General features: G+C 36.2%; 1 protein-coding gene across 2 annotated transcripts in view; it reads left to right on the plus strand.

Moving 5' to 3' along the window:
* The window catches only part of rapgef5a (Rap guanine nucleotide exchange factor (GEF) 5a), an 83749-nt gene that overhangs the window by 11508 nt on the left and 59292 nt on the right, over positions 1–12949 (plus strand). For both annotated transcript variants that reach the window (XM_033998899.3, XM_033998898.3), the window contains exons 6-7: positions 3699–3780; positions 12447–12495. In XM_033998899.3, the coding sequence (XP_033854790.1) occupies positions 3699–3780; positions 12447–12495 (131 nt within the window). The remainder of the gene's footprint in view (positions 1–3698; positions 3781–12446; positions 12496–12949) is intronic.

A 12949-nucleotide genomic window follows, 5' to 3' on the forward strand; every position in this document is an offset into this window, starting at 1 on the left:
GATCCTTAGTGCCGTACTAAAGCTAGGGATCAGCTAGTCTCCAACTTTGTTCCGCTTGTTTTTTCGATGCAATTGGTACTAACTTGGTACGCAGCTGGGGATGATCCCGAGATAGTACCGTACTAGCTAGTACACAGCTCCGTACTAACTCTGCAAGTTCGTTGCAATTGACCCTTGAGGACAAATCACCTCCCAAACACTTTTCTCTTAAACTAACCCTCCCAAACAAAGGCGAGGCTGGTCTTTTATAGCATGTGGCTGGGCTTAATTGATCCTCACTTAATCAAATAATCTCCAGCCACATTCTGCACAAGGATTTGGCAGAAATATCTGCACAAGGACATGCCAAACTTAAATCCTAAATATATCATCTTTATTCACACAGCCCAACAAAAACACACTACCCGTGCAGGGCTTCTGCCCTGTCACACAGTATAAAAAAATTGGATTTTAAGTACTGTATACTTAAAATAATAATAATAATAATAATAATAATAATAATAATAATAATAATAATAAAAAAAGGTAAACCTTGGCAGAAATGAGATCTAATTAAGTAGACATTAGTAAGAATGACAAGCAGGGGCTTTGAGCAAAACATTTACTTCCTCCTTTCCAGTAGGTGTCACTGTGAGACAGTGCTGTCAGAGCAGGCAATGAGGATAACACAGGAATTCACTGACTTACTGCTGTGCAACAATTCTATGTAAAATTGTTTTGCTAATCATTATTTAGAGCATTTTACAGCACTTTAGAATAACCCGGGATTGCATTGTGGCGCAGTGTTCCTCCCCTTTGTATATATGTGTTTATTATTATTATTATTATTATTATTATTATTATTATTATTATTTATGTAAATATGATGGCGAAAAGCCAATATTATTATGTATTATTTGTATTATATTATTGCCATTATCTGTTATTGTTTTGTCATTGTTTTAAATACCTTGTGAAGATGCGTGACTCATCAGCTACTGAGTATTTAATTAGCTGACAGTCACGCATCCTTATTAAACTCGTGCAGACTATGGCCGAGGGGTAATAAGATAATTACTAGCTAGTTAATCCCTCTGCCATAATATTAAAGACCTGCAGTTTGGCTGCACAAATTTGAGAGTGTCAGAGGCTAGACAAGAGACGTGAGTCCAGTGAAAAGATAGAAAATACAATTACTACGTATGCTAGGAGTTGTAACCAGCATACTACTTGTGTTCATTGTTCCATGTTTTGTTTTGGCCCTTGTGCCCTTTTGTTTATATCAGTGTTTTGTTTAGTATAAGTATTTATTTGTGTTATTTAATAGAAAGCTGAGCTCCGTAGCGTCTGTTTTCCCCGCCATTCCTTGTTTCTGTTCCCGGTCTGACGTCACACATGCAGCAATCCTTTTCACAAGCATGCATAGAGTAAAATAATACATTGCAACCCTGTTTGTTCCGTTCTTATCTGTGAAATCCACTTGCTTTATGTATTCATCTGAATTGTGTTGGTTTTATGAGATTAAATATAAAGATTGAAAGCAACAACTTTAAACTTTACAACTAAACCATGAAGGGATAAAAACATTAGATTAGAAATTTGAAAAATCAATAAATAAACTAAATTTAAATTTTCAAGTCCCTGTAGATGTGTTTTGAAGCCTTTTTTTTTAAACCACAGACTTTGTAGATACATGTTACAATGCTAAACAACACATTCCTCCCCCAGGCACAACAGTCAACATGAACTGCCCTCTTCTGCTCTCACCCCTTAAACAAATTTTTCTCTTGAGAGTGACTGATCTTTGTCAATAGTACTGGCTTCATGAGCACTGTGCCTGTCCGTCATAGAGAACACTGACAGGTGTTTTAATCTGACAAATCTAACCAATTACTTCAATATGCACAAAAATCCAGTTGACTTTTGTGAAAAGCTTTTAAATTTTTTTTTATCCAAAACGGTGTGTGTTTTATCCCAAAGCCTGTAAAGATCTGTACTGAAAACATAATTCTTTGCTTCACAACCATAAATTGTAGAGGCGTTGCCAATAGTATATATCTGTTGCTAGCTTTAGTTTTTTAAAGTAAGAAGTGCTATTGGCATACTGCAGATGGCATTACTTACTGTAGTTTTGTTTGGCTTATACTCCTATGTATTGCTTACACTATAAATGATATAACTGTTTGGAGCAGCAAATACTAAAATAAAGAATGCTGTTTACTGATACGCACATCTTCGGTACCACATTTTCATTGCAGACTCGCTACTTGGGCCATTAGGTTCAGGCTAATTAGCTTGTGACTGTGCTTCAACCTCAATTAGACAAGATAAATGTTGTTTTTACTCCATGTTGGTGAAAAATAATGGTATACCCTATTCACACTGCCTAAATAATGCACAATCCTCATGTGTGCTGATCATGTATATTTAGGTATTGTGGGTACGTTAATATTAACTTGTGTTTATAGGGCAGGTGAAAATACAGTAGCATGCTGCAAATTATATCATTTCCTTGAGAAAAATTATTTATTCTGAAGGAAATGATATGCCACATTCATAAAATAATTTCACACGAAAATCTGTATGCAAATAAGATGAACGAAACTTCACAGGTAAATTTGGTTTAATGAGATGAAAAATGCTAACTTGGAAAAGCAAATGAAAGAAGCAGACTAAATAAAAACAACATTTATTACATCATGAAAGTTGAAAATAAAATGAAAATACCTAGATATAAAGGAAAACACTGATAAATGGGGCCTATCTAATATATATATATATATATATATAATATCTATATTTTGCCTCAGTTGAAATGAGTTTCAACCAAAAAATACATTATAAAATTATGCAAGTAAAGTGCTTTGTCTGTCTGAACCCAATAGAACATACCAGGTTAAGGGATGCAGCTTATGAGTATTCAAACTGTCAGACAACTTTAAAATGGAATGCAGTTTATTTCAGTTGCGAAGACCCTCTTAGTGAAATATAGCTTTACCAAGGTTGTTCCTAACTCTGCATATGAGAATACAAAATTGAGACGGAGATACAAGGGAATATGTCAAAGCAAAGATTAGAATAATTCCGGTACAGCTGTATGCTATTTGTGTAAGTCTGTGTTCATCGAGATGCATTTCATCTCTCAGAAACTGGGTGCTGTGAACTGGGAGCTGTATCGTCTGTTCTGTTTCATTTGCAATTACTGTAAATGAGTGAATGTGATATTACTTACTGTATTAGTGAATGATTTATGATACCAGGAATTCTTTGAGCCTGGTCCATGTCCTCGTCCTTGTGATCTCTGTTGCTGGCAGGACGGTCAGGCAGGGGAAAGACAGGGCATGTACAAACGGATATAATGTCTCTAATTTGGAACTTATACTGTAAAAGGCAATCGTAGAAAAGGATTCTGATTGTTTCACATTTGAAGCAAATATAAAAGCAATTTTTTTAAAAGAACATGTTTAACAATATAAAACATGCAAAAACACAAGTATTCTCATATTGCTAGTATTATATTGTTAACAATTTTACCATTAGATTGTTTTACACCTTACAGAAAATGTGGCTTTTTTAAAATTTTTTTTTTAAGAAAAATACAAAAGGCTAGAGTGCAATATTCACAGGGACATTCTTCAAAGGGTCTCTCTGGTGTAAACATCGCAAAACAATTCTGGAATGTATTTCATTAGTGTTACCATTTATTTTATTTTTTGTAGGCCAGAGGAAGAAACGGAGGATAAAAAACAATTCTGTAATGAAGTTCTTCAAATGAAAGCACTAGAACGCTTAACATCTACGGTAAGGAAACGTTTGTGTGCTCCGTACTGTCTGTATGCACCATACTGTGTGTGCTCCATACTGTCTGTATGCGTATTACAAATAACGTTGCTGAAAGTAATCGGTCTGAATCCAGTTGTCTGATTTCTACAACTTGTCATTCAAACTGGAGACTAGTTGCTATTGCTGTTGTAGTTACTGTATTGCCACTGACAGCAAACACTATTCTCTTTTTTTTTTTTTTTTTTTTGTAACTTTATTTGCTATACTAAATTTAAAGATGGATTGAATGTGTAGGACAGCAAGGAAGCAGACAGTCTACATTGACAGACAACATTCAGAGGGCATGTACTAGAACAGAGATCTTATACCAAGCAGAAAAAGGGTAAATTACATAAATTGGGCTATTAATCGTTGCTATTATACAGCATTACTTTATAGAAAAATACCTTAACGCAATGTTTACTGTCGTTTTTGCTTTTTTTTTTCTTGGATACCTGAATAAATCTAGACCTTTTACATTTTTACTTTACTCTGTGGATTTTTTTTTTCTTCCATCTTTAAACTAGTTCCATTTCACACACTACAGAAATAAAATCAAAAGCTGTATCATGACATAATCCTATGGCAACGGAGTGATTTGATTGGTTGCCATGGTGTATAATGGTAATTACCATATCCCTTTGAATTTAAGACACACTTTTTAAACCAATTTTTAAACCAAAAAATGGCCTGTGTCTTAAAATAGAGTACAGTATAGTGATGTGTGTATCAAAATCACCAACAAAAGATGGGACAGCCCGAGTACACAAACAGCAAAGTGACTGACTGGCAGTTGAAGGGTTCTGTAGTAGTTATCCTGCGAGTCGGATGCTCTCCTCCTCGATGTAAACAAAGCAAGCTTTCGCTCAGCGCACGGCTGTGTAGCTATGGTCATGGTGCAGTAGCCTCGAACTGGCGCTGCTGCGTTCTTAAACAGACGTAGTCTCCCCAAGCACGCCCCTCAGCCAATCTGTACAATCAAGCAGCTGAACCAGTGACAGGGTCCTAATGATGCTAATTAGCTTCCTGAGGAATTCGAAGAGAAGCTTTTACAACTTCAGCGTTTCGTTATTAGGCTCAGTTCTAATCAGACCCCTGTATTTTTCTACTTGTCAAGCAATACCACAGTTCACACAAAAAAGGAGAGAAACCTGTGGGAGTCATCACAACTGGAAATGAAGCAGCGCATAACTAATGCTGTGTGTGACAGCAGACTGCTGCAAATTTCCTCTATACGTTGTTTTCTTATATGAGTAAATGCATCTTTATTTTGTTTTATTTTTTATTTATTTTTTTATCTGGAAGCTACAGTTGATAAATTTGGGTCTTTCTTTGCCACTTCAGGCCCTTACACTTCGTCTAAATGTAAATAAAGTACTTGAAACCACAGATGGGGTGTAAACGGGACGGCACCTGTAATATTTATTCATACACAAAACAAACAAAGCCTAACTCCTTCCAGAAGCGCTAAACTACATTTTTACAAGTCCTTAACTAATACTGGACAGCTACACCATTTATAAAACCAACACTTCTTCAAACGTAAGCATTCAATGTCTTTCCCAGGTCTGCAGCCACCCATGCTTCCCACAGGCCTTAGCCTTACCACAGACCCAGACCCAGACGAAGCATTTTAACCTGCTTATATATCTGCCTGCTAATTACAGGCAGGCGTCCCTGTGGCTCTACTCCAACCCTATGGCATTCTGGGGGATGTAGTCCTGCAGCAAACCCCAGGACTACATCTTTCCTCCCCTACTCTGCCTGAATTTTTACAGTCATATGTGCATCTTTTATAGATAGGAAAATGTGAGACCTTGAAGATTATGGAAAAATATTGTAGATACGTTTTATTGTGTTTGCATGAGTCTCCAAGTAGGGTTATCTTTGTAAGAAATCTGTCTCAAAGTCTAGTACACCAGAATGAAGTTATTCCTCAGTAATTTTACTGTTTAATTTTTTATACAGGAATTTTCCCAGACTTACTTAAGGAGATTCCCCATCTTATGAACAGATGTTTACTGTCGTTGGTAGCTGTCATTACCGCTCCCTTTTATATAGATTCATTCATTACATAAAATGCAGAATCAGCATTGAGCGTTTTATCTCTTCAGTGGCATTTAGTATAATTGCACAACATGGAGTATTCAGAGCTCATTTGTGTTGAAATCTTGGCATACATAGAAGTAATCAGTCCCAGAAGAATACATCAACATACAATAGTAGAAACATGCATTCCACTGTCAGCAGCCATGACCTCACACAGACATCATTCTACAAGCATCTGCACTGTGCTGTGTGAAAGATGACAGGCATTTCTTACTTCTGTTTAACGTAGTTGAAAGTGAATATTGGAACCATCCATTTTTTGGCAATAAATGGACTTTAGTGAGGGGGCAATTTGTGATTATTGAACCCCAAAGCAGAATACTGTGCAGCCTCGTATGGCAGCCTTTTGGATGGCGGAACCGGTATGGCCATTGTTCTTCATTTTGCCTTAGTCATAGTTTAGTTTTAATATTGTAAAGACAAAAAGAAACAGGCGGTGGAGATCTTTTCATAGCTAAGACTCAGATCTGAACTTGTGCACGTGGTGTTCCGTGGAATTCAGACAGTCCCTAGAGCAAGGAGCCGAGTAGGAACATGGCTGTTTGTATGTTAGTTATACAAAATAAATAAAGAAGAGTTATAATTTTTCAGTGATTATTTATTGAACCCAACAACGAATAACAACATGACACAAACTACTCGCAGGTAGCTAATATTTGGAAGAGCGATTTGGAAAATCTGTGAGAAACTCATTAATATTAATTAGTCTTCCTGAAACCCAGCAAACCAGTGACTACTCCATGCAAAAGTTTCAAGACTAAATTAATTCCAGAACCAATATGCACCAGTTGGCGGTTTTGTCATTAACAATAAATATAATATAATAATATATGTTTACAGATGTATTGTATTATATATTTTGTATGTTTAACAAGTTATTTTCTCACATTTTAGAACATTCTGAACATATCAAAGCTTTTAGTAGCTGCAGGGAATAAGAAGCCTCTCACTGTGAACTGTAATACCGGTGTCCCAGGAAAAAAGTAGATCAGGAAAAAAGTTGATCAAGCTCTAGAATTTAAAGGGGAGGTTCCATTGTTTCTAATGTAAACGAGCCTAGGCTAGGAAATATGTAGATCGAGCCAGGAAATAAGTAGATCTTATTATAATAAGTAGAATTTTTAATAATTTAAAATTAATGTTGTAAGTATAGTTTATATCAATTAGTAGATCGGATTTATTCGGCAGTATTCTGCTAGATAAGATGATGTGAATATCGCTTTAGATCCGATATATTAGCCTAACAAAAATGCATAATTTAAAATGACTTTTGTACTTATAATTTACATTAACATGTAGATCGGATATATTCGACAGTATTACGCTAGATAAGGGAATGTGAATATCGCTGTAATATATATTAGCAGCAAATAATTTAAAATGAATTGTATGATTGTACATTTCTGATTGTGTATTTCTGTTTGTGTAACAAACGTTAACCAGCAAAATGTGTTTCGTATTGACGTTATTTTGCATTTCTGGAGGTGTTTTTGTTTTGGGAAGCACTACAGTATGGACAGCAGGTATGCGAGCGATTGTCCAAAAGTTAAAGCATGAGTTTCAATCATGGAAAAAATTAAGCTCCATGCTGCGATTACTAACTAGGCCACAGTGCACATCAACCACACGATGTACTTGAAAAACGTTGCTTATACAGTATTATTATTTTATATTTGTTCTTTCATTTATTTTTGCATACAGTACTTTGTATAATTAGGACAGAGAACGAACAGTAGACTGGTTATCATAGTGTATGTATTTCAATTACAAGTGTGGGAAGAAACAATACATTCATTAATTAAAAACTAAAGAGTTAACATCTTTGCTAAACCGTGGTAAATACCTGTAGTTCAATAACAACCAAGATTTTGTGTTGTGAGAGAGATCATATATGTAGGCTACTCTCTATATCAGCATAATTTTAAAATGGTAAATCTCTGTAGTGCAACAACCAATAAGACAAATAACGAGAAAGAGTAACAGTATATTGAATTAAAGTGAATTATCATGATTTAAAATCATGTAGATATACACATATATATACAGTATCTCTCTTCCTCATTATATATGTCTTTTTTATATATCTGTATTCCTCATTATAAATAAACCTAAGACATGCAGACAAATCAAGGTACTGTATATATATATTATTCATTTTCTTTAACTGGCGGTTTTGCCACGTCTAAACTCTAGTAAAGTTACACAGCTATACTAATATTAAAATATAAAAATACGACCTTGTCATACTAATATGATGCATGCGGCATGTCATCAGATTATATTACTGAAACATTTTAATTTTGATTAAAGACTGACAACATTTTGACGTGTAAAATAATTTAATATATAAATAAATCACCGCGATCACACATAAACTACATGTGATTGACAACGATGTTATAGAAACATAAAAAGACATGGATTTAAAACATTTTACCTTATAAAGAGCCGTCGATCACACATATTAAAGTTCATACGAAAAGACAGTGGCACAAACACACACCAACATACACAGTCTAGTAAATAAAACTGCCAGATAAAAATAAAAAGCCATGCAGTGAACCTCCCCTTTAATCAAACTTTAGCCCAGCCTTTTGTCTATTTTTGCCTTACTGCGCTTGCGTGATCAACTTTATTCCTGGTCAACTTATTTCCTACGACACCGGCATTTCTTTGTCAAATGTTACATTAAAGCTTATCCATTATATAAATTCATTGTTGCCTCATTACGAGAACTGTACTCAAAGGTGTGGGTTTTAATAATATGCTACATTGTAAATGAACAACATTTATACATAATAGCAAGCCCCTCATAATAGAGTTTCCAATGGCTATTAACCACAATTTAAAGCTGTAAACATCTGAGCATATTATGTTTTATCAATAAGGGCTAGCTTACCTATAAATCAGTATTTTTTTATGTGTGGAATCTAATCCTCACATTTGTGACCGATTTTATTATTTTTATTAATTACAGTGGTGATGGATAGACTTCCACCTGAAAAGCAGTAACACTGTGGCTCATTAAAGAAAAACATCTTGACTCTAAATAGTTACTGTACACCAATGTCATTCACAATGCTGCTGTGCTATCTGATGAGGAAATGGCTTTTTTATGAGCCGTTATTGAGACCCTAATAATCATTTATGCACAGTTTATCACCATCTATTTAAACCATGATAGTCACTGCTGATGCATCTAATTCTGCTTTGATGAAATTGATATCAAAACCACTCAATCCCATTAGTTTCTCTAACGTGGGCAGCACAAGTTTGTTCACGTAAGTTTAATAACCTGTACTTCCTGGTGATATATAATTAGGGGCTAAACACACATGTCATGATGCAAGTTTATTTTATTGACGTGCTGATAGATTCTAGGGAAGAGTGTTTTTCCTGTCTAGAGATATCCCATTCTTATATGGTGCCAGCAGTGTGTGTTTTTTTTTTTTTTTTTTTTACGCAACACATCCTGTAGATGGAGAATTATATTTCCAAACTTAGATTTAGTACAGGTTGCTTTAACAAAACTAATTTTATTTTACCTTTATTTGATTTTTTGGTTTCAGTTTCTTATTTCTTTAGATTTGAAAATCAGTATAATTTAATGGCTGACCTACAATCTGGTTATGGAATGAAACATTAAAAACAAACGTGTTCTGCAAGATGTTGAAGACAACTTGAGTTTAGTAGCCAGAGAAGCATATTTTCATGGACAAGACTTACTTTGGTGATCAGATAACACAAATATCAAAAGTAGGGATGAGCTGATACTCACCTTTTCCAAGTATTTGCCTTTTTAAGAAGTATTTGTAGGCAGGTGTGACAGTATACTTCACTCTCAGTTCCTTTCCAAACTTGGTTTTGCACACTTTTCCTAATACAGTAGTCTCTGTGTATAGGGACACTTTGTGTATAGAACACCATTGTAGTGAAAATGATTTTTCCCATTGTAAATGCTCAGCCTAAAGGAACAGGAACTTTGCTTAAAAGAACACCTTTTTGGCACCGCTAGTGATTTGTTCACAACTGATACAGTACTGTTTTGTAACAGGATCGCTCATCAAACTTAAATTCAAATGGTTTATTCAGTGTTTTCAAATGTGACTTATCATCGCGAGACTGTCTTCAGACACGCTGATTGGTTTATTAAATCTTTCCAGAACCGGCATCATATCATTGCCTCGTTTTGTATTCTGATTTCCATGAGTGCACCTCATCACTACAAAATTGCATGGAAACAAACTGCGAAATACGCAGCTGTTTCTCTTGTTACAAAAAGTTGGAAATTGTTAAAGCTCCTGAAAAAACCCTGAATCGGACACAAGTCGCCAACCAATTTGGTGTCTTCCGTTCTGGTGAGTTGCTTTACCATTCACTTAAATAATTCTGTGCATGTCTTGAATATTGCTCCTGTATAAGTATTCATAATTAAGGTGAGCTGCTGCTGCTGCGTTTTTTAATGTGAGTAGGGGTGCTGTGGTAATTTAGTTTGACAGTTAGTTTATTAAAGTTAGTTTGTCTGTGTAACAGGGTGATGTGTTACGTGTGTGGGTAGTCATTGGAAAATACTGACAGACACAGAGCGTTGGTGTTGATACGCCGCTGAGGCGTGCAGATTTTCAACACAGGACTGACACTAAAGTACCAGCAATGGTAAACCTACTGTCACATTTAATACAGAAATAAAGACAAAGTTAAAAATAAGTTTGCCACACAAAATGACGAGCGCTAGTCCCACTAAAAGGAACGTCCCGCTCCAGGAACCTACTACTCTACAGTAACCCTCTCTATACTATTTTGGGAGCCACATCCCCTAAGCTGATCTACTTCTGTTCTGTTGCTCCTGAAGTCCTGTCCTCCCAGCGACTCTGGGTCGTTCTGACGGTCCTGGCTGGGCAAACGCCTTCACAGGCCCCGTCTTGCAGTTAAAGGGCTCTGTGGTAGTTCCTGCAGAGCAGATGCTTCCCTCCTCGATGTCAACAAACACACAGCACCCGTCTGTGTGCAAATGGCATTGCAATTTCCCCGAGCTGTAGCGCAGCTCCTTTTTGAGCTCTGCGCAGCATCCCCAGGCACGCCCCCCAGCCAATCCGGACCTCCCGATCAGCTTAGCTCAGGGAGAGCCTCCCGCTCAGCTGGTTGTTTAGCAACGCGTCTCCGGCTGCGTGTCTCTGCTGATTTCTCCCAGGCACACACATTCGCAGGAACCAGCGACCCGGCTCCCTGTCACAGTCTGTTACTTTTATCATTATAATTTATTAACATACACTTGCCTATTCCTTTTCTCTTATTCTGTTCTTTCATATGTTGATGCACGTGCATCATGACAAGTTATAATATTTATTTATTGATTCATATTGTGTCTGGTGGTCAACTCCGTCTTAAAGAACACTTTGGCTAAGAGAACATTGCTTCCTGAGGGTTGTTCTCTTAGCCGGAGACTACTGTACCAGGTATAGTCAAATTTTGATGCCGTTTTCTGTGGTTTAGACAACTGTCTTCACTATAAGCTTGACAGTTGTGTTGCAGTCATGTAAACCACAGTGCAGTATCAGTTGGCATTGATTTCAAGTCACTAATTGTAGACATGCAAACCGCAGTACAGTATCACTTGGAAATGATTACAAGTCATCAGTAATGACCTGGGTGGAAGACAAACAGCACTGAAATGAATGGCCCTTTAGATATTTGGGAATTGTTCCCTCATGAAAGCATGTGTTACAATCTTGCAGATTACTGAAGAAAAGGGACACCTTTGCTATTTAATCCTGGCCTTCTCACAAGTAGTGTGCAGGTTGATGTCTTATCGAAGGATGTGGTCTGGAGTAAGTGGAGACCATCAAACTCCTATAACTTGTGTTGTAATGCAGTCCTTCCTAGAGGAAACATACCCCAGCACCATATATTTATAGTGCAACCATGTGCCATTGTTCAAGCAAGGTAAAGATGCTTTCACCCACAAGCTTAATATGATTCTTTTTTGGCATCTACTCAAACTGAAACCACGTCTCCTCCTAATAGCACAGCAAAGTTGAGATTTGGGTGAGAAACTGAATCACCCACACTCTGTAAAGATATGAGTCTTTTAAGATAGGAGTGAAACACAATTCAAAGAGAATGTGATAACACCTAGCAGATAGATATACATAGGTATGTATAGTATGTAATCAGATGAGATATATAGAGTTGATAAAAAAACACTGTATGTGCGTGTGAGTGAAGACGCTGCACGATATAAAGAAAGCATGAGGAAATGTATGAAAGTACTGTAGTAACATGGTACCGTGAAGCTCGTTGTTTTTAAAATATCCATTGTGTGTTGGTCATACACTGTGCAAAACAAAGTAAACACGTTGGAAAAGAAAGCGCTACTTCTTTCATCATGTTTTAATAAAAAAAAAAAAAAAGTGTGAAAAATATGTTGCATAACATCATTGATCTGAATCTCGAAATGACACTGGTGTTAATCGGAAATAAAGAGCAGGGTTTTTTTATTAGCAATTAACTTTTTTTTTTTTGTTCTGGATATTTAGGTGCAGAACGAATTAGCAGCTGCTCTTGCACGGAAAGCAAGGAAATCATGTAAGTGTTGCTGTCATTATGCTCTATGGTAAACTTGTAACAGTATCTTATTATAGTTAAACAACAGAAACTACAATATAAAGCCAAGGGACTGGCTTTGGGTCTTGCAATGGAATGGGAAAAGCATACTGATGGCTCTAACTGTTAATCACTCCGAGTAAATACATGTGTGAATAAACCTTTGGAGTTTTGAGGGCAATTTCTTCCTGATTGTCCAAGCTGGGTTTAATATGCAGATTCCTTATAACAGTTCAGATGCCCAGTTCGTAATTATTTACTCCAGTTCATAAATATTACTCATTTTCCTGCCCACTACCTCCAGAAAATATAATGCATATACAATGTGCATCTCATATATTTGTTATAGTGGCCAACATTTTGTGTCTTGTAAATTTAAGTAACAGCAAAAAAAAAAGTAACAGATCACCTACCGGTACCATGAAAAGTCAAGTAA

Source organism: Acipenser ruthenus, chromosome 4 (assembly GCF_902713425.1).
Source record: "Acipenser ruthenus chromosome 4, fAciRut3.2 maternal haplotype, whole genome shotgun sequence".
In the NCBI taxonomy this organism is placed as follows: domain Eukaryota; kingdom Metazoa; phylum Chordata; class Actinopteri; order Acipenseriformes; family Acipenseridae; genus Acipenser; species Acipenser ruthenus.